Consider the following 25139-nt stretch of genomic DNA (forward strand, 5'->3'; position numbering starts at 1 on the left):
CCTCACCCCTTAGAACCCTCCTCAGAGAAGCCCAGAACCTCAGATTTTCGTAGCCGTTGTGTTATGTTACGTTATGTCAATAACCTTTTATAAAGCGCACGTACGCCCAGGGGCTTCATGGCGCTGACTGAGCAGAAAGACCCAGATAACGGAGAGTTGAGCCTAGGCTGAGGGGAAAAGCCAGGTCTTAAGCTGTTTTCTAAATACTGAGAGAACCGTGCAAGAGCGAATCCCCAAATCGAGAGCATTCCAAAGCTTGGAGGCGAGCACAGCGAACCTGCGTCCGCCCTGGCGATGTAACTTAAAAAACTGGTGTGGACAGGAGGTGAAGACTGGCAGAACGGGGGATTGCGGGAGGGGGTGTACCTAGACAGAAGGGTGTTAATAAATTGAGGGCTGCAGGTGTGAAGTGACTTAAAAACCATGCAGGCAGTTTTGAATTGCACTCGCTGAGAGAAAGAAAGCCAATAAAGTTGTCAAAGAATGGGCCTGGCAGACTGCCAACGGGGCTGGTGGTCGATCAGTCTGGCAGCTTGGTTTTGCACCAGTTGGAGACGTCTGCCGAGGTACAAGGGGAGACCCAGATAGATGGAATTGGTGTAGTCCAGGCGGGACAGCACAAGCGCTATCACCACCTGGATCAAGGCCGACTGGGTCAACATCAGACTGATTTTCTTTATCCTGCGCAGCTGGTAGAAGCAGGAGGATACCACCATGCCCACCTGAGTTTTCAGTGAGAGATTTCTGTCAATAACTACTCCCAGACTTTTGCCCGATGCCGCAGGGAGAGGTGCAGGACCCAATTCCGGGGGCCAATATTGAGGGCCCCAGAGTGATTGGCTATTGCCATTGAGGATTATTTCCGTTTTTCCGGGGTTCAGTTTTAAATGATTAGTATCTATCCAATGGGGGATGTGTAACATGGTATCCTGAAGATCCCTGATTGAGTTAGAGGAACCGTCGATAGAAAAATAAGCTGTAATTCATCCGCATAAATGAATGTGGTGACTGGAAATTTTCCTAAGGACTGGATCAAGGGGGCAAGGTACAAATTAAACAAAAGGGGGGACAGCGATGACCCCTGGGGCACACCGCAGATTGTCTAAATTGTAGGGGCAATAAAAGGAGCCAGGCGGACTGCTTGAGTACGGTCGCTGAGGAAAGATCTAACCCAATTATAGGCAGAGCTCCGGATGCCTGCCTGTTCGACACGGTCCAAAAGGATGGCGTGGTCGACCGTGTCGAACGCGGCAGAAAAATCTAATAGGACCAGGGCCTGAGGAATTCCCTTATCCGCGTTGTCATGACAGCGGCAATGACTGTCTCGGTCGAGTGGGCCGGCCGAAACCCGGCCTGATAGGGATCCAAGGTAGTTGAAATCTTCAATAAAGGTAGAAAGGTGGGTGGTAACATAAGCTTCGAGGAGTTTGGCCATGTAGGGGAGCAGTGAAATCGGCCTGTAGTTGGAGGGAACTGAGGAATCTGCACCAGATTTTGTTAGCAAGGGTACGATTACCGCATCTTTAAAGGCTTTAGGGACCACACCCTGAGAGAGGGAGGCGTTAAGGAGTGTCAAGATAGGCGCAGAGTGGGCCGATATGATTTCCTTTAGGATGTACGGCGGACAACAATCCCTAGGAGAACCAGATTTCACCCTTGTGGTGAGGGTACGTAAGGAATCTTCATTAAGAGGAGGAAAGTGCTCAAAAACGATCAGTGAGGGTCCAAGGGTCAGTGTTCAAAGTGAGGGCAGTGACTGGAATGCTGGCTTTGATTATAGAAATGTTATCCCGAAAATATAGATTGAGGGAGTTACACAAATCCTGTGTTGCCGTTGGTTGAAGAGTAACTCTCTCCATATTAGTCAATTTATTGACAATGGCGAAAATGTCTTTAGATTTATTTTCCGAATTGGTGATTATATTTGAAAAATAGAGTGACTTGGTCAGGACAATAGCTTACTTATAAACGGTACGGGCAGCTATATAAATGAATTTTGCCTGGGGGGTCGTAGTTTCTCCTCCACTTTCGTTCTTTTTGACGGGTGTCTAATTTTTTCGCCTTCAAGTCCTCAGTGAACCACTTCTGAGAGTCCGGAAGGCGGCCTATTCTAAACTTCTTCAGGGGAGCATGTAAATTGCTTGCGGCAAGCAGCCAACAAGAGATGTTCATTTCAGCCTGCTCAAGATCCAGATTTTCGGCCGGGATGGTACTAGCTAAATTATCTAGAAAAGCTTGTTTGTTAAAGATGCTCCATTTCCTAACAAACCCTCCAGCAATTGCCGGAGATTTACTGTCGCTTGCCATAGAGATTGTACATTGTATCAAGCAGTGGTCTGACCAAATACAAGGGCAGATGATGGGGGCGGAGATGGTGAGATTATTACTCCACACTTGATCGAGGGTATGACCTTTAACATGCGTGGCAAAGGTGATATGATGGCAAAAATTAAGGCCCGAGAGCAGTTCCATGAGTTCAGAGGCCTGCGGGCCACCCAACTCATCATTGCACCAGTAATTAAAATTGCCACGCAAAAGAACTTTGGAATAATCTGTGACTACAGTAGCTAACTGTTCGCACAAGGAAAGGGGGAAGGACGCCATATGTTGAGGAGGTCTATAAATAAGGACGCATATTAATGGACCAGTCTTGGAATCTAGTTTGATAATTAAGTTGTCTACTCCAGGAAGGATGAAAGCGGACATAGAAGTGAGCGTATGCTCTTTTTTGATGATTGCCGCTACTCCCCCTCCCGTCTTTCCTTGAGCCCGGTTAGCATGCAAGATGTAGTATGGCTCTGGAAGAGCTGCTAGGATGTCCGGGGAGGAGTCGCTATTAAGCCATGTTTCAGTGATGAAAAAAATATCAGGCTTATCGCCGAGGAGTGAAAATATATCCAATTGGTGCTTAACCAAGGAGCGTGTATTGAGAAATGAGATATGGAGGGTTACGTTCGTTGCCAAAGGTGTAGTAGGCCTATGACTGTAATTTTGATGAGGAATGGTGGGCAGAGGGTCGAATGCCCTATGAGGGTCGCCAAGAATATCAAGATGAGCCAGTTGCTCAAGAGCGGCAGAACCAAGCGCAGACTTGGCTTGATACAATGCACGTACATTTTCCGATGAGTATCTAATCATTTGAGCAGGGGTGCTGGCCCCTGGGCGCGACCGGGCTCGGACGGGCGCAGACGGGCTTGCCTTTGGCGCGCTCGCCTGCTGCGCGCTCTAGGGGATGCAGTCATTTTATAGTGAGGAGGGCGGGAGGGCCGGACAACTGGTGCGCCAACCGGAAAACCTTCCCCAAGATGGCGGCAGAAAACCCGCGAGCAGCACCTAATCGGCTGCGGCGCGAATGCGACAAGGTAACAGGTCAGAGCAAACAGAAGTAAAACCTACAATTTCCAATTTCCAATTGTAACCAAACCACTGAAGATGGAAGAAGCCGACCTTTCCCGGGGGAGGCGGGTGGGTCGCATGGGAATCTATGAAAGTTTCCAATACTGGAGAACCAAAGTTACAGGTAAGTAACTTGTTTTCTTACTCCAGTATTGGAACTTTCATCGATTCCCATGCTTGTATCAAAGTAGCTAGCAGTTATCAGCACATTTTTTGGAACCATGAACAATATTAAACCAAGAAGAAAGCCATAGCATATTCATCATAATGACATTTTCCATGGTCAATAACATACTTAGAAACTTCAGAAAACAAACACATGAGGTTCAAAAACGTGCAAGAGCGGATAAAACAGTAACGTGGAAGGAGGGATGAAAGGGAAAGCTCACCACTACTGAAAGAGGTTCCTTGGGACTGCTTGGCCAACTGCTGTGTCACTCTGCGTTGCAGAATCCAGGCAGTAATGCCTTGTAAGCGTATGGGTACTTCACCAGGTCGCTGCACTGCAGATTTCCCGGCTAGGAACTCCAGCAAAGAGGGATGTAGAAGAAGAAATCGCCCTAGTGGTATGAGCCCGGACTCTACCTTCTAGGGGCTTGCCCGCTGCCTTGTGACAATACTGGATAGCATTGGTAACCCAACAAGCGATTCCTTGCTTGGAAAGGGGAAAACCCTTACGAGGGTGACTAAAAGACAAACATTTGAGAAGACTTTTTGAAGTCTTTAGTTCGTTGAAGATAGAACTTCAAGCACCTCTGAATGTCCAGAAAATGAAGTGCTTTCTCTTCCGGAGTAGCCGGCTGAGAGAAAAAAGTATTAAGAATTACCTGCTTATTCAAATGAAAGTCCGAAGGAACTTTAGGTATGAATTTTGGGTTAGTACATAGACTCACTGTTCCTCTTTTGAACTGGTGAAAGGGTTCCTGAATGGCGAGAGCCTGCAATTCTCTCACACGACTAGCTGAAGTCAAAGCTAAAAGAAGTGCTACCTTCCAGGAGAGGAATTTCAACTCTGCCCTGTGAATAGGCTCAAAAGGAGGCTTCATAAGCTGGGCGAGAAGCAAGTTTATATGCCAGAGAGGAGGAGGAGGAGGAGGAGGCTTGACTGGAGGGAAAACTCTGAAAAGTCCTTTGAGAAACAGTTTAATGATTCTTGCCAACCAGAGGGAAGGGCCTAAAGACGTGCGTCTGAAGTGAGAGCTTGCCGCCAGATGCACCTTGATAGAAGAGCGAGCCAGTCCCGCTTTCGCTAATGATCGAATATATGGAAGAACTTCATGCGGCTCAGACTTAAAAGCTTAAAAGGATGGAGGCCTTCTGCTGGTACCAAATAGAGAAACGTTTCCACTTCAACCTGTAAGTTTTGTTTGTACTTGGGGCTCTTGCCTGAGAGAGCACCTCTTTACATTCTGCTGAGAGATTCAAACCAAGAAATTCTCGCTGCTCAGGAGCCATGCCCAGAGCTGTAGAGACTGAGTGTCCGGATCCCAGACTTGGCCCTGAGCAAAACCAAAGGGGATGATGGACAGAATGTTGAACATTGCAAGCACTCACCCCCAGTCAACTGATCTGGGTTTAATCCATCATCATTCTTTAGCTCACTTCCTCACCCCAGTTCAGACATGGCCATATGCAAATTAGTCTGACCCTGTGCCTCATGGGAACAGTCCAGCCATGTCTTCCCTGAACCGGAAACAAGCATCCTGGGACCGGTTTCTGGCTAATCAGCCGTCATCAGCCAGGCTAGCTTGAACCCAGTGGCAAAGTGAGCAAGGGACCCACGTCTGGGCATACCCTGCCAACTTAGGGCGAACAAAGCAAAACCAAAGGGGATGATGGACGTAGTGTTGAACATTGCAAGCACTCTCCCCCAGTCGGCTGCAAAGGAAGAGGAAGGGGTCCAGGGAGAGAAGGTGAAGTTCTGTGAACCTAAACTGTCTGGGACACGCAGGAGCTATCAGAATCATCCTGCACAGATCTGCTTTGAGTTTCCTGAGAAGCCTGGGGATCAGAGGAATGGGGGGGAAAGCGTAAACAAATGCGCCTGACCAGGCCATCAAAGGCACATTCCCCAACGATCCCGGATGGTGAAGCCTGCTTGCATAGAACCGACATTTCTTGTTCTCCGGAGTGGCAAAGAGATCTATGGAAGGTGTGCCCCATCTGTGAAAAACCTTCTGTAGAGTGGAGTTGTCCAGTTCCCACTTGTGGCTGACTGATTTAAGTCTGCTGAGCGTGTCCACTGTTTTGTTGAGGACACCTGGAAGATGTTCCGCTCAGAGAGATATCTCCTGCTGAATTGCCCTCTCCCAGATTGCTTGGGCTTCTTGTGACAACAGTTGAGATCTGGTGCCTCCTTTGTTTATATAATGCATGGCTGTCGTGTTATCTGTACGTATAAGGACGGCCGACTGCTGTATTCGTGGAAGAAAGGCCGTCAAGGCTAGGCGAATCGCACTGAGCCCCAGCACATTGATATGCAACAGACGAAGCTGGGGTCGCCACCGGCCGCTTATATGAAGGTCTTGTAACACTGCTCCTCAGCCTTCGAGAGAGGTTTCGTAGTGATTATGTGTGGAGCAGGGGAAAGCCTGAAAGAAAGACCCTGACAAATGTTTTCTTTGGTCATCCACCATGATGCAGCGTCTCTCATGGCCTCGGTAACTGAGATCTTGTCGTCGTAGGATCCGTCGATTTGGCGCCACTGCAAGTCTAACTCTTCCTGGAGTGGACATATCTGTAACCTGCAGTGAGGAATCAGGGGTATGTAGGAGGAAATGGACCCTATCAGGGACTTGTAGAAGCGAACTTAAAGTGACTGTCTTTTTAACAATCGGGAGGCTATGGACATCAGCTTCTCTTGCCTCTCCAAGGTCGGGAAACTTTGCTTATTGACGTGTTTAGAATGGCTCCAGAAATCTGGCTGTTCTGGAAGGACGGAGAGAATTCTGTACGTTGAGCGTTAGCCAGAGATTGGCAAACAGGCATGTACATGCTATGACTGATTCTTGTGCTGCCTGCCTTGTAGGCGCTTTCAGTAACCAGTCGTCGAGGTAGGGGAAGACTTGAAGCTTTTGTTTTCGAAGAAAGGCTGCAACCGGAGATAATATCTTTGTAAAGATCCATAGAGCAGATAGAAGTCCAAAGGTAAGGACCCTGAACTGAAACTGGCTCTAGGCTACTGTGAAGCGAAGAAACCTCCTGTGAGCTGGGTGTATGGGTATGTGAAAATAAGCGTCTTCTAGATCCAGAGTGGCTATGAAATCCCCTGAGTTGAGGAGTCGAAGAGTCGAAGGATGCCTTGCAGAAAAACCATCCAAAAGGATTGTTTGATAATAGGTGTGGAGCTCCCTCAGATCTAGGATAGGGCGTCACTTTTTTAACGTCTTCAGGATCAGGAAGAACCAGGATTAAAAACCCTTTCTCCTGTGAGAGATAGGGACCGGTTCTATAGCTCCTTTGAGGAGCATTTGATGGCCCTCTAACCGTAGAAGACGGAGATGTTTCGATACAGTGGCACGAAAGGGTTTGGATGGCGGTGGTTGAACAAACTCCAAGGTATGGCCGTAATGAATGATGTTCAATACTCAACGGTCCAATGTTATTTGCTGTCAGTTGCGGAGGAAATATGAAATTCTGCCTCCCACTGTCACAGGAGGAGAAGGGGCAATAGTCAGAGCCAGCATATCCGCTATTGGCGCTTAGAGTTGTCTCTGCCCTGGCGTCCTTGTCTTCCTCTGTTAATCGAGCGACAGAAAGAAGAAGATTGATTCTGCCGCTGATTGTAGTTCGGCTTGTAGGATTGTGACTGAGAACCGTACGAGGAGTAACGTTGCTGTTGATAACCTCCCCTGTATGTAGAGTCAACTCTTCCCATCGCTCCTTGGAATGGGAACTTGCTGTATCTGAGTCCCTAAAGATTTTGCGTTTTCCGTATCTTTTTTAATATCCTGGAGCGCATCATCTATATGCTTTCCAAAATGCGCTTCCCCCATCAAAAGGCTGATCCAAGATTTTATTTTGGACTTCCGGGCGGAACCAAGTAGCACGCAACCAGCCCTGTCGACGAAGGACAGCCGCTCCAGCCAAGGAGCAGAAAGCAGTTGTTGCAATATCCATTGCACAATCAATGATTTCTGCCAATGTTATTTCGCCCTCCTGGAGAATCCTTTTAGCTTCTTTCTTTCCTTCTTCCGGCAACTGATAGAGATAAGGGGAGAGGTTGCACCACATTTGGCGATCGTATTGTCCAAATATAGCCAAAGAATTAGCTGCTCTGACTAGCAGGCTGGACATAGATGAAAACCGTTTGCCTACATTATCAAGACGCCTGCCCTCTTTATCTGGAGGTGTGGTAAGGGGAGCTGAAGGATTTCTAGATTTCCTCTGGGTGGCTTGCGAGATGACGGAGTCCGGCTTACGCTGGCTGGTCAAACAGGCTGGGCTATCCTCCGGAGCCTTATATTTTTTTATCCAGGCGAGGTAGAACTGGAATGACTATGGCTGGATTTTGCATTACCTTTAGGCTTTCATCCCAGACATGGCCCACAATTGGAACTGAACGGACCGAACTCTTATACGGTTCCTTAAAGTCATAAAGGAAGCACTCAGATTCCACCTTGGTCATGGGCAGGTCAAATCGTTTAGCGGCTCTCTCCATTAAGTTATGGAAATCCCCTATATCTGCCGGGGGGAATCAACAGGTGCCAGAGCAGGAGAAGCTGGATCGGGAATAACCTAGACATCCCACTTCGCATCTGAATCCGGAATTGTGACATTGTCTTGGTCATCGTCAGAGGTATCGTCCTGGATGGGGAGCGCAACCGGTGGAACATCCTGCGCTTCCAGTATTGGCTGAAGCTGTGGTAATTGCGGGGCAACGGGAAGAGCAGGAGGAACAGTAGTAACCAGCACCCCCACTTTAACAGGCGGCTGTGTTGCAAACCTTTTTCTGTAATCCAACAGCATAGCTTGCAAGTCTGTCAGTAATGAGGAGGGGCATTTGGACAATCTCCTGTTGGTAGTCTTGTTGATACTGTGAGGGAGGACCATACTGTTCAAAATCCTCATATTCCCCTTCAGAGTCTGTGTCCTGGCATTTAACATGTAGCTGAGAAGGGCTATCAGCATATCCAAAAGGTCCATCATCCTCTTCAGATTCCTCTTCTTCTAGGAGCAGTGCAGGAGAAAAAGGAGTCACCCTCCTGGGTGAAGTCATTTCCGGTGTAATTCAACGTTCTCTGAGCAAAATAGAATTTTTTTCCACCATCGACAAAGTCGTCGACGACGAAGAAAGCATCGTCGACCAAGAAATAGACTTAGTCAACGCAGCAGTCGTTGCCATCGTCGACATCTCCGCAGTTGTCGTTGTCAATGTAGTAGGCGGCATCACACTTGTCGACATCCTAGTCGATGATACCATCGACGACGATACAAATACCACGGGCGTCAAAGTCGTCGACAGGGTCATAGATGAAGGAGACTGTACCTTTGGTGCTTTCGTCAACGGAGTTGATGACGGCGTTGTCGACGCATGAGCCTTTTTGATGATTTTACCTCAGAAGTCAACGATGATGGCTTTTTGAAGGTCTTTTGAGCCGCAGGAGGAGAAGTTGGAGGAACAGAACTGGATTTCCTATCAAGATGTAATCCTTTTGACAGTCCTTCCCTCTTCTTTTCACCTTGGTGAGGAGATTCGACAGGACTAAGCCCTCTAGACCTATCAGAGGTCTTTTTCAGGGCGTTTCTCAGAAGGAGAAGCTCTACCCCTTTTTACAGACCTTTTGGATGAAGTCTCAGAAGATGCTCCGTCGCTGTCACTGGACACTGGCTCCTTTCTTGATTTTAGCTTCTGGAGCCAGGTCTCGTAGAGTCTTGGTAGAGAATGCGCGGCATATCTTACAGTCTGTAGCCTTATGGTCTGGGTACAGACAGTAAATACAATCTTTGTGCTTGTCCTCAATATATAACCTCTTTGTAGCACAGGCTTTAAAGAGGACCTTCTTCTCCTTATCCTACATCCTGAAGATGTTGTTGAAGAAAAAAAACTGGTGAAAAGGTTGTAGAATTAAAGTTGTAGGAAAAAACTGAGCAGAACTCAGTGGAGACTCCCTTGCACAAAGTGCGGTAGAAAATCTGAGGTTCTGAGCTTCTCTCAGGAGAGTTCTAAGGGATGAGGCTAATCTGATTGGTTGTTCATTTTTTTTGGGTCTCTTTTAAAAAAAGAGGTGGATAGGTTGCAAAAGAAAAATGGGCATAGGCCTAGGTTCTGTTTTGGTAATGGTTCTATTGCTATTTTATGTATACCGGGGACTCCCATTTCGACAACGGGGAATGATACAAGCATAGGAATCTATGAAAGTTCCAATACTGGAGTAGGCCACAATTCAGCACATAACGAGCCTTCAATCTATTACAGCATTTTATCCTAGGGTCCTTTTACGTAGAATCCAGTTATATCTCCTCCAGATTCTACCAGCCCCTCGCAAACTCTCCGGCACCTGTTCCGACGAGTAAAATATTGCTGCCACCTCTTGCACCCATGCGTGCATGCGAAATCACAAAAAAATCAAAATGGCAAAGTAATATGCTACATATAAAAAAATAATTAAAGGGTGGTCTGGATCTGTTGGAGTAACTGCAAGGTAAACCATATTTCAGGCAAGTTGGACCTATTTCCTCCATAATTGGAAAGTTGGCAGTATGTTATGATGCAAAAACTGGAAATCTATGAAGCACGACACGGATGTCCATATTTAAAAAAAGAAAGGTACTTACATATTAACGGGGCTTTCTGCTGCCAAAGCTACAGCAGAATCCAAGTGTATCTTGCAGGACCGACCATGAACCTGCAAAAACTGAGCTGGATCCTTTTTCTGTAATGTAATAGAAGTTTGTGAGCCACAAAGCAAACAAATACTGAATACCGTTTTTCTAGTTGAAATAATTCACACTAAAATAAAAACAAATAGTAAAAGTCTTGTAATTGATGTGAAAATGAATTAAGCAGGACAGTCTTGCATGCAAGATATTTGAAAGTAAGATATACCCTAAGAAGTTAAATGCATTGTTTATGTTCCTTTTAATATTGGTCCTCTATAATTTTAGTTCAAAATGTCCACCAGGTAACTCATCTGGAAAGTCTTACAGATAGATCTGAACTTCTGAAAGGTTTTAGTGGTGACAATCATATACGTGAACTAAAAATATCTTTATTCTCACCAAGCAATCACTCTATCAGCACAAGGTTTGGGAAATATCTTCACAAGGCACACAATGGAATCACCATCAAATGTGGGACTGGTGACTACTACAACTGGCTGAAGATAGGAGATAGGAAACTGCAAACAAGAGGAGCAGCTGATACGCTTATATAAACCACAGAACATACGGTAACTTTCAGCAAGTCTACACTCACCTCCCTCTGCCATTTAACTAAGAGTTAACTCAAGATAACTCAAGATATAAAAACCAATTACCATTTCAGGACAAACAATGATTCGCCAATAACTGTCTGCCAAGGTAAACATCTGAAGGATTGCCAATGCAGTAGTCAAATGATACCTCGACAAAACTGAGCGTGATGGTAATGACAAGAAAAAAAGTTTAATATGTGCCAATATTTTCTAATCTTCCCCAAAACGAAAATAAGCTGAACCAAGGGTATAAGAAAGCCAAAGTCAAGTGATTTTGTCACCCAACAGCAATTCTTAGCTCAACTGCATTACAAAAAAAAAAACAGAACTGTTGTCGGTCTACAAACAACCCAAATATGATAGAAAGCGAGTGAATATTAACATTTATTACATTTCATTTTAATTTAAAACCTATATATGTAATTTCAAATGAGAAGAAAGTTAACTTTCGAGAAAACATTATACAGTATGAATATGTTATTTCATCAAATTAAATATACCATCTAATTGTCTAAACCTAAGATGAAAAACGGAGAAGCCAAGATTCATTCCATGCGTAATAACCCTTCAAGGGGGGTAATTTTTGAGCCTGCAAGATAACTGTAGAGGCAAGTCATTTATTTCAACAAATGGAAACCAGGAAAACCAAGGCTCGGACAATAGAGCAATTGGTAGCAAGCAATATATATATTTTTTTAAGTTGCAATCCACTCTGAACTTACAAGCAAAAACGCACTTCCAAAGACAATACATGAGCTCTCTAAGAGTAGTTTAATTTGCATGGATCATGGGCCGAGCCCAGGAATCGGTGTGTTTGAGCAGATATCTGACAAACATAATTCAAACCTTATTGGCGCCAAGATACCCCGTCTGGGGTGATTCGAGCCTGTTACCAAATTAGTCATTCAATCCACACATTGGAACCCCTAACAGGTCGCTTAGACAAAGATGACTGTGAGGCAGTCAATCGATTAGTGTGGACAAAAATAGTTTACCTGTGAACCTAGTTCTCTCTCAAGGGAATATCCATTAAAATCTTAAGGATGAAATAGTCCCGCTCATTTGTGGGTCCTCTGGATGAGAGCTTCCAAAGTCATATTTGTTTTACAGAAAGTCATATATTTTTTTTTTTACAGTATCTTCGCCTTACTTCACAAAGGCCAGGGGTGCATGTGACAAAATGTAAAATTTGCTGCTTTAAGACAGGCTATATTGACAAAGTCCACTAATTTGCTTTAAAAGTTGAAAGAAAAAAAGCATAGTCTTCAAAAGGTATCTAAAACTAAATAAGAGTAACATTTTAAAATGTCCATCGCAATTTCTTTTTTACTTTCTTTTAAAATGAATAGTAGGAAGAAAAGCCAATGTAAATGCAGAGGCTTTAGAGTTGAAACAGAGAAAAGAAGGCTGCGCCTTCAAGGACACTTTGACCTCCAATATCCCATTATGCCTTGTAGGTGACAGTATAGTCTGTTCTTTTTTTATGCAGCAAGTAGGTGGATAGAGTTAATCATACGTTTTCTCTTCACTTGCGGAAGAGGGAGGGTGGCCTATGATTTCATTGGAGATTCCCCCGAGAGAAAACTAGGGTTACAGGAAAGAAATGACTTCATTTCTCTCAGGGGATGTCCATTGATAATCATAAGCGCTAAATAGAGTAGTTAGCTCAACTCCTAAACAAATGGAAGAGACAAACTATTATATTAAGTGAAAAGATTTCTTAGGGAGGCTTGCCCAACTTGAGCATCTGCTCTCGAATCTGAATCAAGGCAATAGTGTCTTGTAAAGGTGAGACCGGATCTCCAAGTTGCCGCTTACAGACCGTAGAAATTGGAATGTTTTCAAATAATGCAGTAGTAGCTGCTTTACCTCTGGTGGAACGGGCTCACCATTTCCCAGGTAAGACCTTGTTGGCTTTCTTGTAACAAAGGATTATGCAGGAGACAATCTACCTAGACAAGGAGTGTTTTGCAGTAACCAATCCTGTGTGTAAGGGAACATAGTTTACAAATAGTTGTTTTGACTTCCTCAAAGGTTTGGTCTTATCCAGATAAAACTTTGATTCTCTAACGTTGAGAGTATGAAGAGGTCTCTCTGCAGAAGATGAAGGGCACTGAAAAAAGTAGGTAGGAGAAGTCTGATTAACATGAAATTGTGATACTACTTTAGGGAGGAATTTAGGATGGGTCCTCATTACTACCCAGTTACCATGAAATACTGCATAAGGCATGTGGGAACATTGAGACCCTAGCTCACTAACTTTTCAAGCAGATGTTACAGTGCCCAAGAAACCAGTCCTCGAGCATAGGTGTTAGATGCCTCCTTAATAGGTTCGAAGGAAGGACCCAAAAGGCGAGAAAGGAAAATATTTAACTCTGATGGAGAAAGTGATCTCCTGAGAGGAGGATAGATGGTCTTGGTGCCCTCCAGGAAATCCTTGACCACAGGTATTTTGAAAAATGACATTTGTGAATGTCATTGTCAGTAGGCAGTAATTGCTGCAAGGTCTACTTTAATGGAAGAAAATTGCAGTTTAACATTAGCCAAATAAAAGAGAAATGCAAGAACCACTTTTTTTTTTTATTTATTGAAAATCAGACATGATACATTGGGGTATACAAAAGGAGAAAAAATTAACAGGAAAAAAAAAAAGAGGTTAGATATAATACACAATGAAAAGAGAAAAAAAGCATATATAGCGAAAAGAGAATAACATATTTCCTTACAGATATCCATTGTTATGTTAACGTATAACCAAAAACGTTAGATCTATTTCTTTACCCTACTCCTTGCCTATTTCGTTCCTCCATCCAAACAATACGTGGTTTCCAGATATTCATACCTTTTTTCTATTTTTTTTAAACCTTTACATTTGTATAAAGCAATTTCTTGTTTCCCAATATATATTAGTCGATTTAGCCACTGATGAAAAGTTGGTGGTTCGGAATCCTTCCACACTGTGGCGATCAAAAGACGTGCTATTGCTAAGCTTAGAAACATAAAATCTCTTTGTGGCGTTTCAATTTGCAGTGTTACATCAAAACCTAGTATCAATAGTGTGGCAGTGATCTTTAGGTTCCTCCCCAATGTCTGTTGCATAAACGATTCAATTCCCATTTTTTATTCGTCTAATTTAACACAGGAATAGAACATATGTATCATATCGGCTGGCCCGTTTTGACATCTTGGGCATCTATCCGAATCTCTCTTCCCCCATTTAAAGAGTTTCGCTGGTGTGTAATATAAGCTGTATACAGTCTTATATTGTTGAGCCTTCAGGTTAGATGCCATAAATACATTTTTACCTATTTCCAGCACTTTATTTATATCGACATCCCCATCGTTTAATTTAGCTGACCAATTCACTTCTGTTTTCTCTACATCATTGGGTATACATTTTTGCAATTCCTGATAGAATTCTCTTCTTCTGCATTTAGGATTACCTATAAGTTGAAGTATTGGTATAGGATCAAGACTAATATTCTCTTTTGGAATATCTCTAATAGAATTCTTAATTTGCAGATATTTAAAACATGAATCACTTTGTAGATCATATTCTTGTGCAATTCCTATTAAACTACGCATTTCTAAATTTTCATAAACATCAATCAGCATTACAATCCCCTTTTGTCCCCCAATTTTTTTGCCATATCGTCATATATATTCGTATGCAGGAGATCAGAGTGCCACAATAATGTATATTTAGTAAATCTATTAATCTCACATGTTTTCACAATCTTTCTCCAGTTTCTAATTGCACATTCAATACATTTATATCCTTTCCTTTGATATTTCCGCATATCGCTTTGGCGTTGCAGTAGCCCAGCTGCGGCTTCCCCAATTGCTAATTCATAAATAGTAGGTATATCTGTCTGTTCGTTTTGTATTTTCTTATGAAAATATAAGATACCTAAATTTTGCAGGGCCGTCGCCCAGTAATATAGCTGTATATTTGGGGCATTCCAGCCACCTTGATCAATCAGCTGATTCAGGTATTTATAAGCCTGACGAGTTCTTTGGTAGCTTCAAATAAAGTTAGTAAAGATCCCTTCAATTTTCCGTATTTTTTTAGTTGTTAATTCTATGGGAATAGCCCGCATTAGATATAAGATTTTTGCAAAGACTTTCATTTTGATTAAATTTATCCTGCCAATTATTATAAGATGTAGATAATCTAATCATTTCATTTCCCTACTGATGGAGGTCATAACTGGGTCTATATTTATTGTCCAAATATCCCCCATTTTTGCTGTTAATCTAACACCTAAGTATACTGCAGATTCCTTTACCCGGGAATCATCCAGTACACAGTGAGATGAGCATATGATTTGAGTCTTTGTGCTATTTAACAGATAGCCAGATCTTTTCCCGAATCTTTCTGCCAACCTCTCTACTTCTGCGATTGCTTCCCGTGGTGCTGGTGTTATTAAGGCAATATCATCAGCGTACGCTAATATTTTTGACTCATAATTATTCGATATTACCGGTTTGATTATGGGGTTATTTAAGATCAAGGAGATAAAAGGATCTAAATAAAGTGCAAAGAGGGTTGGGGAGCAGGGGCAGCCCTGGCGAGTTACTCTCTCTATCTTTATTCTTTTGGGTGTGTGGCCCATTATCTGGATTTTGGCATGTGGGTTATAATACATAGCCTGCATGGCCCGTATAAATCCTGGTCCAAAATTTCTCTCCGCTAGTTTATCCCACAGATACCTCCAGGTCACCCGATCGAAGGCTTTCTCAGTGTCTAGGAGGACCACAGCCTTATCTCTCTCCGCAACCTCCGCTATGTCTAATATTGATATTGCCCGTTGAGTGTGATCTGTGGTCCCCCTGCCTGGGATAAAGCCGTGCTGCCATGGTGAAATAATTGCAGTAATACTTTTCTGTAATCAGGTGGCCATGATTTTCGAGTAGATCTTTGCATCTGTATTCATGAGAGATATAGGGCGATATGACGAGGGTGTTTCTGGAGGTTTATCTTTCTTTAAAAAAAACACAACATCTGTATCTTGCCATGAGCTAGGGGGTATTCCACGATATTGTACGCCCAAGAATAAATCTTGCATATAAGGTATTATTTGTGTTGATATCATTTTATATAGCTCGATTGGGATTTTATCTGGCCCGGGAACTTTGCCCAAAGAGAGGGAAGATAGTGCCTGCTGTACTTCCTCTAGTGTGATTTCTTGCTCTAATTCCAGGGTTATTTCACTACTTCGCTTAGGAAGGAATATACCACAATTATCTATATCTTGTAAATCATCTTGCTCCGCTTGATCTTCTATCAGAAGTTCTGCTTGATATAGTCTGCTATAGAAATCCTCAAATATTTTAACGATCTTTGCAGAATCAGATGTCACTGTCCCATCTAAATCTTTCATTTTTGATATATTATTTCTAACATCTTTCTGCCTCGTCCTCATCGCGAGTAGTTTCCCGGTTAGCTCTCCATATTCATATAGCTCCTTCCTATATATCTGAAACTTTTGAGCAGCTTTTTCATAAAAATATTGATAGATATCCGCTTTATGCAATATAATTTTAGACAAATGTTCTTTTAATACATCTTCAGATGCCCCGTTATGGATTATTTGTATATGTTCTTCCAATTTTCCCAATTTATGGATTAGATAATCTGTTCGTTTTTTCTGTTCTCTACGATTATGAGCAGCGAATCCTATAATTTCCCCCCTCAATGCTGCCTTATATGAATCCCACACTGATGCCCGGGAAGCACTAAATCTATTACAGTCAAAAAAAGACTGTGTCCACTGTGATATATATACAGAATTTATCATCTAGTAATAGTTTCCTATCAAAAGGTCCATGGAGATCGCCTACTCAGACCCTGAACTTCCTTAATTTCCAAGATTAATGGATTATGATCGGAGTATAATTGTGGGAGTTTTACTATGTCTATATTGTCTAACCATTGTACAGGTGCCAGAAAGTAGTCCAAGCGAACAAACTTTTTATGGGGATATGAGTAGTATGTAAAGCCTGGTTCATTCTGATATTTTTCTGCCCATACATCCATAAGCCCGTGAATGCCTTTGAGTGTGGAAACTGCTTTAAACACATTAGGTTTTCTCCCTGTATATCTTTTATTAGTAATATCCTCTTCCATGTGAATATTAAAATCGCCACATATAATCAGATAGCGTGACCATTGTGCTAATTCTACCACTAGTTCCTCCCATATTATTAGGGTTGTCTAAATTTGAGCCATATATGTTGACTACAGAGAATCCCACTGATAACTCCATTATGGCTCAACGACCCCACTTATCTGCTTTTGTTCGATGTACTGCTCCCCTTTGATGTTTAATGTATATGGCCACACCTCTAGTTGTTGTCGTTTGAGTAGAACATACTACTAAGTTATACCCTCTCATTTCAAGAAATTTTTTGTTCCCCCGCTGAATAGGTGTCTCTTGTAGACATAAAACATCAGGATTCAATGTATTAATAATTTCAAACACCTTTGCACATTTTGCCTTATCGTTTAGACCCCCCACATTTGATGAACATATTCTATATCTAGCCATATTCTTTGTTTAAGATGTTTAGGATGTTCTGTCTTTCCTTCGTCATTATTATGTATGCCGTCTTTATAAGATATACCAAACCCACTTCTACCTCCATCTGTATCTGTCTGACCTTCAGCTTTTCTTTGTTTTTCTCTAACCCACTCCCCCCGCCCTATCTACCCCCATTACCCACCCCAACTCCCCCCTGCCATGACCCCAGCTCTCCAATCTCCCCCCTTCCCACAGCCCCCACCTGTGCTCACCCTTCACTCCCCCCACCCACCCTTCACCCCATAACTAAGGAAAAAAGGGGCTATGGCCCTTGTCGATGGAAAGAGACACTTTGCTCCAGTCCCCTCTCTCTCCCCCCCTTTTTTTTTTGCCTGGTCTTTTTAGATATTGCATATTATATATATATATATATATATATATATATATATATATATATATACCAGTAACATTTTTTTTCATGTTCGCATGTATATCAATTTTCTATGCATTTCAAATTTCAAATTGCAATAACCCCTATTAAATACATAGACGGTTGAATGATTTGATATTCGGTTATCAGGCACACATTAGTTCTTATATCACACAGTATCACATAGTGTCTCAGAGTGTATCCAAATAGTCTTGGGCTTGTATCTCTGATATAAAGAAGCGGGTATGACCTTTAAAGATTGTTTTTAAAGTTGCCGGATTTAACAGAAAAGCCTGTGCACCCTTATTCTGGAAAGGAGAGATCAGTCGTCTTAAGTGCCACCTCCTCTGGACTGTATGGTGGCAGAAATCATGTCTCACAAAGAACTGATACCCTTTCCCTTGTTGTTTTTTATTGGGTCGTGCAAGATCGTATAGAGCGTCTTGTGCTAAAAAGTTATTCAGGTTAATCAAAATGACTCTGGGAAACTTTTCTGTTGCTGAAGAACCTTTTTTCATCTCAGAGATCTTAAAAGGGAATCTATGAACTCTCTGAAGCTCTTTAGTCCAGTCCCACATTGTTAACTCAGGGAATGCTTCCTGAAAGAGATCCAGAACAAATTTGCGAATATCCGATCCTTCTTCCCCCTCCGGTATCCCTAGTATTCGAAGATTGTTTCTCCGGAGTCGATTTTCCAAATCTGCAATCTTTATCTGCTTATCCTCATGATCCGCTGAAATCATATCTATATCTTTTTTCTGTGTCATTAGTTGGTCCTCTAGTGTTGAAATTCTTTCTTCTGCCACATTTATCCTCTCTGAGAATTCACTGAAGGTCTTAGCGATCCTTCTGACTGCATTCTGAAGTTTGCGGCAGGCAGCTTGTGTTTTCTGACTTTCGACGGGGGTCTCTGCTCTATGTTCTACTATAAGTTGGTAGATTGCATTTAGTGATATCTCATTAGAGTTACTAGGGACTGCTGATATGTCTGGCGTAGTCTCTTTTATTACTCCCTCTCCACCTTCTGCAATTTCATGGCTAATTTCAGAGTCATTGTAAGCTTCTGGAGAGAGGGATATTTCCCAAGTTAGACTTTTACCTCCCCCAGCTTGTGCGATGTCTACATTCTGGGTCTCTGTAGCCATAATTTCCTTGTATACCATGGTAGCATTAGGAGATCTTTCTTCTGATGTCTAGTCCATAACCGAATCATTTTGGTCACTTACTAAGCTATTTACTGATCCATCCAGTGACCACACCTTATTCGATTCCTCAAATTCCTCCTCTGAGGTATCTGTGTGGTCCGAGAATGATAGGAAGGGCTCACCTGAATCACTCTCATAAATTCGTATATCTTTTCCTCCTACTTGTTCAGTATTAACTTCCTTCGTTTTATCGGGATCCCGGGTCATTGTAGGTTGCGTTATCACAGAATCCGTGCTTACTGGTACACTCCCAGTATGTTGCTTTTCTGTCGTCTCATATTCTTTAACTGTGTTGGATCTCCTGGTATACGTCGTTGTTGGGGCTCTGGATCTTGTAATGTTTTATTTTTATCCTTCTTATCTTGCCTCACCGAGAACATTTGCGGTACTTTCTTGTTTTTGTCCTCTTTCACCTCCGATTTAGGATTCGCAGGATTTAACTCTCCAACATCCCCTTCCAAAGCTCTTTTTCTAGTGCTACCACCTATTTGTGGATTTTAAAGACGATTGCCCAGAGGAGTATCCATCCCTCCTCTGCTCTTTCCACCTCGTGCAGTTTTCAGCGGCATCACAGATATCTTAATAGGTATATATTATGTGTTCTACTGCTGCCCAATATCTTTCAATAGTCAGCAGCCTATCCATCCCCCCTTTTTTTTTTTTTTTTTTAGATGCCAGAAGTACTTTTGCTACGAAAGAAAAAGCTGCAATGTCTTCTTTTTAAATTTTTAAAACTTTTCAAGTGCAATATTAAGAATATTGTATGCCTTTATATTCTTAATGTCTTACCCCGATTATCTGCAGTCCAAATTTTTTTCCAGCAGTTGACACCATTTTCAATGATAAACTTCACAACTTCAACCCTTAAAAAGTTAGCAATTAAACTGAATAATTCTTTGTCAAAATGTGACATCCACATGAAAGCTAAACAAGAACAAGCCGTAAGCGTGCACATCCCGAAACCGGAAGTTCAGGAGCGTCACACCTGTCGTGGGGCGGGACTTCCGTCTTCTGCGAGAAGCCTGTGCCCACGGAGTGGATGGCCCAGGAGCAGTAGTGACGCGGGGCTCCCATGCCTGAGGGAGAGCCCCGCGGTGGCAGCAGAAGTCAGGAGTGGCGGCTGAGGCCGCTGATCAGGTAAGTAGGGCTTAATTGTGTGTGGGGGGGGGGGCGGCGGCGGTGTGTGTGCGCGCGTCTGTGTGTGTGTGCATGGGGGGGGCGGCGGCGGTGTGTGTGTGTGTATGTGTGTCTGTGTGTGTGCGTGTGTGCGTCTGTCTGTGTGTGTGTGTATGCGCGTGTGTGCCTTCGGCCGGCCTCAGTAACGCTGTGTGTGTGTGTGTGTGTGTGTGTATGTGTGTGTGTGTGTGTGTGTGTGAGTCTGTCTGTGTGTGTATGCGCGTGTGTATGCGCGTGTGTGCGTGCCTTCGGCCGGCCTCAGTAACGCTGTGTGTGTGTGTGTGTGTGTGTGTGTGTGTGTGTGTGTGTGCGCGCGCGTCTGTCTGTGTGTGTATGCGCGTGTGTGAGTGCCTTCGGCCGGCCTCAGTAACGCTGTGTGTGTGTGTTTGTGTGCGCGAAGCGCGTTTACAGACCCTAAGCGGCTCGTGCACCGGCCTCTCTCCCATGGGAAGCAAAACAACAACAATAGGTCTCGCTGGCGATAGCGCTTTCGCGCTGCAACGCGGAGAAGTGTGGCTCACTGGTTAGAAGCAGCAGACCCTGAAGCAGAGGTCGGCCAGGGACCAGGGTTCAATTCCCGCCTCGGCGGGTCTTGGGTCAATGTCCGCGGAATCGATAATTCTCGCCTAGGTGCCTAAGCTAACCATGGGTCCCACTCTGCAACTCTGGGCAATAGCTTGCTTAATCTCCACAACGGCCCCATCAGCGCCGGGGATGCCTGGCTTCACCTTGGGGGTGCCCAGGAGGGACCATCTCACAGGGAAAGCCAGGATGGGTTCCCCAGCGGTATACAGCGCCAGGACACTCCGAGATGGAGTAACAGTGCGCTTTACAAGTATACATTTTACATTTTAACGCCAGGCGAGACCTAAAGAGAAGGCTGATCAGGAAGCCGTAGAAAGGCGGAGATGGCAGAAAGATAACCTTTGGCAGTGCCCAGAGCAGAGCCCTGCTGGGCCAAAGAGAGAAGGAACAGAAGTACCTCAGAAAGAGGGGCAGAAAGGGGATCCACAAGCTCTGATGCGCACAATGCCACAAATCTGTTCCACCTGCTGGCGCACACCGTTTTGGTGGAGGGACGCCTGGCTGCCAGAATGACAGCAGACTTCGGGAGGAAGATCGAAAGGTGTCATCTGTCGCTGCTCAATCACCACGTTTGGAGGTGGAGGCTGGACAGGTTCGGGTGGAGGACGGCCCCCTTTGCTGCAACAGAAGATCCTCCTGAAGAGGCAGACGGATTGGGGGATCGATGCTCATACTGAGTAGCTCAGGATACCATACTCCTCAAGCCCAGTCCGGAGCCACAAGAATGACTTGGGCCCGGTCGCACCTGATCTTCTTTAGCACTCTGGGCAGAAGTGGTACATACGGAAAGGAGTACAACAGACCGCAACTCCATTCGCGACGAAAAGCAACTCCAAGCAAGTGCCGCCTTGGAAATTCCAACGCGCAGAACTGAGGACATTGCGCGTTCTCTTCGGCGGCGAATAGATCTAACCAAGGCTCTCCCCACTGCTGAAAGAGACCTTGCGCCACGTCAGAGTTCAGACGCCATTCGTGATCCATCATGCACCGGCAGCTGAGTTCGCCCGCCCTGGCTTTCAGAGAACCTGCCAGGTGTTGAACCACCAAGGTAATGCAGTGATTTTTCAGCCATGTCCTGAGGCGCAGAGCCTCCTGACATAGGATCCAGGTCCCCACCGGGCCTTGCTTGTTGAAATACCACATGGCGGTGGTGTTGTCCGTGAACACCTGCACTACACTTCCCCGGACAAAGGGAATGAATGCCTTCAGTGCAAGCCAGATCGCCCGCAGCTACAGAAGGTTGATATGGAGCCGGGATTCCGCCTCTGATCTCCGCCTCTCCCATGTGGCCTCCCCATCCCAGGAGGGAGGCCTCCGTCACCACTGTGTGCTCTGGTTGGGGAAGGGAGAGAGATCTGCCACCGACCCAACTGTTCGTGAGCCACCACTGCAACTGTCGCGCAGCGCACTCCGAGATCTGGACGTGATCGGACAGGTTGCCCTGATGCTGTGCCCACTGGAACTTTAGGTCCCACTGTAGAGCCCGACGATGCCATCTGGCATGAGTCACCAGCAGAATGCAGGAGGCCATCAGGCCCAGAAGCCGGAGGGTCATCCTGACTGAAAACCGGGATAGAGGCTGAAAGAGCGGAATCATAGCCTGAATATCCTGGACTCGCTGTTCGGGAGGATAAACCCTAAACAGCATTGAATCCAGAACCGCTCCAATGAAGGGAAGCTTCTGAGAGGGACTCCAGTGTGAGTTCGGCACATTGATGGAAGTCGGCTGTAGACTGGAGGTGGGAGACGACTGCCTGGGGCGAGCCCGCCTTCAACAGCCAGTTGTTCTCGGGATAGGGGAAGACTGACACCCCTGACCTGTGCAGACAAGCTTCGACCTCCGCCATCACTTTTGTGAACACCCGAAGGGGCACTGGTAAGGCCGAGGGGAGCACGGCAAAATGGAAATGCTCCTTGCCTACTATGAACCTCAGATAACGCCGGTGGGCCGGCAGGACAGGGATGTGAAAATAAGTGTCCTGCAAGTCCAACGCTACCATCAAGTCTCCAGGGTCCAGAGCAGTCAGAACCTGAGCCAGAGTCCGCATCATGAAATCCTCCTTCCCGAGGAAGCGATTGACGTCCCGGAGGTCCAAGATGGGGTGCAAGCCCCCCTCTTTTCCTTCTTGGGGACCAGAAAGTAGTGGTAATAACAACCACTCCCTACTTCCTGACTGGAAACACACTTGGTGGACCCCTTGGCCAGGAGGGGCCCGACTTCCTGACGGAGAAGAGTCAAATGATCCCCCGACATGCAGTGGTACAGAGGTGGCATGACCGGAGGGGAGGACAGAAAGGGGAGCGAGTAACCTTGGCAGATTATCTGCAGCACCCACTTGTCCGATGTGAATTCGCGCCAGCGGTGGAGGTGGTGAGGACCTGCCTCCTACCGGCATGGGGTGCTCCCTGAAGCTCGGATTAGGAAGGCAAACCCCGGGTCAGAAGACACAAGTTCACCAGTTTCTTGAAGGTCATCCACCCAATCCTGCTCGGAGTCACACTGCAGCGCAAGGGGTCCTCGGAGCCATCCTCAGTCCTCAACCGGCTCCGGAGTAGAACGAGCCAGCCGCGGCGGCAGGGGGCCAGCGGTACCGTGAGTGGAACCGGAGCCGCATACCAATACAGATCCCAGGTCGGAACGCAATGGTCCGACAACCGGGGCAGGGCGGGATAAACGGCACCCAGAGCGGCGCCTGTGGTGGAGCCAGGAGCGGCACTCGGGCTGGAGCCAAGGGCAGTGCCGGGGCCAGAGCAAACGGTCCTGCACCTTGTGGCGCCGGAGCCGAGGGCACTGGATCCAGTGGCTCCGGGGGCGGCGCAAGAAGCGGTGCCACCAGGATCTGGACACGGGACCGCAAGCATGCTGGCGGGAGCCCGAAGGCCTAAACAGGCGGTCCATGGCAGCAAGAAACTCTTGCATCTGTTCGGAAATCGCCGACGGACCCGGGTATAGTGGGTAGGCCGCTGGACTCCCAGGCTCCGGAGGAGCCGCAGGGGCAGAGCCCCTGTCCCCCTTGTCCGTCCAAGGAGCGACAGTGGAACGTCGGAGAACAAACACGTTTCTTTGACTTCTTCTTATGCCGCGAAAGGCCCCTGGAGCCAGAGAGACGGTGAGAGGAGTGCCAGACCTCCAGCAACTTCCGGCGCCGCTCCCGCAAGGCCTTCGGGCCATGGCACGGCAGTCCCGACAGTCCCGGGAGTCATGGTCGGTCTCCAGGCAGTAGAGGCAGACATCATGGGGGTCCGCCACCAACATATTACAGCGGCACAACCCACAAGACTTAAAGCTAGGCATCCCTACATGCACCAGGAGAAAAGATAAGGAGACAGAAGTCTAAAAAAATTGGTCAAAAAATGACCGAGGTACGTGCTCAATCCGGATCTGCATTTTCGGCGCAGAAAAAGAAAGAACGGACGTCAGCGCACATGGGTGGCGCCTAAGTAGTCTCTTTGACGTCATTCCAGCGCTTACAACGCCAGGGACGGGCGCGGAGCAACACAACGCCACCTACCGACGTGCAGGGGTACTGCTAAGCAGAAAAACTTTCCGGATCCAGTCTGACGCCTGGGGAATATTCTAAGGTAAGGAATCTATCACTAACATGTTTCTTTCAGATATGACTGAAAACATACTATAAATTCAAACCCAGCAGATTATGAGCAGGTAATGATTACTAGTCTACAAGTTCATATTAGATAAAAAGATGATCTGTTGTCACACTAAAGATTTCTAATTACAGCTAGTACATACTACAAACAATGTCATATATGCATTTTTAGACTGTATTTTCAATTGTTTCTACCATGTAAATTTGTATGTATACCTACATGAGTCCTTTAAAATGTCATTCTGAAATGCATGTGTAGTAAGAATAAGCCGTTTTAGGTATATAGAAGATTGTCATTCAGTCATTACACTTTTGCCTATTTATATGTTCAGATCACAATGTATCGTCCATTAGTATGTATAGATGCATTTACACAACCTCAGTGTTGACGGGCAATACTACCCTTGTTGAACTCATCAATGCACTGGAATGTTCAGAAACTGTACCCCGAGAAGCCAGCTCTTTCTGGAGTAGACCACAGTTATGGAATATTTTGCAAGTGTGAGATGTAAGATGAGTGCCTAAAGGATCAAAAACACCTCTAGGCCATGTCCTATCTGGGGTTAAGGAGCTGTAAAGCAATCTTTATCAAATGTGTCAAGCCTCAACACTGTGCTTAGGGACCATCTGATGTGTAGGAGGTTTAATCAGTTAGTGCAACAAAACCTGTCTTCATAATTAACCCCTTGAATGCTCGTGACGGCCGGGAGCAGTCACGCGTCATGGTGGGCCTGTGCGTAGGACGGCCCTCGGCTGTCCGAATCGCGCCCACTTAGTAAAACCCCCCCGCGGCGCGAAAA

The 25139-nt window shown here is 45.3% G+C and overlaps 1 protein-coding gene across 20 annotated transcripts in view; it reads right to left on the reverse strand.

Annotated features, from left to right (window-relative positions):
• CLASRP (CLK4 associating serine/arginine rich protein) overlaps positions 1–25139 on the reverse strand; it is a 739455-nt gene that overhangs the window by 595161 nt on the left and 119155 nt on the right. For all 20 annotated transcript variants that reach the window (XM_078660953.1, XM_078660959.1, XM_078660947.1 and 17 more), the window contains one exon: positions 10174–10271. In XM_078660953.1, the coding sequence (XP_078517079.1) occupies positions 10174–10271 (98 nt within the window). The remainder of the gene's footprint in view (positions 1–10173; positions 10272–25139) is intronic.

This window comes from Lissotriton helveticus, chromosome 9, assembly GCF_964261635.1.
Source record: "Lissotriton helveticus chromosome 9, aLisHel1.1, whole genome shotgun sequence".
NCBI classification, from domain to species: domain Eukaryota; kingdom Metazoa; phylum Chordata; class Amphibia; order Caudata; family Salamandridae; genus Lissotriton; species Lissotriton helveticus.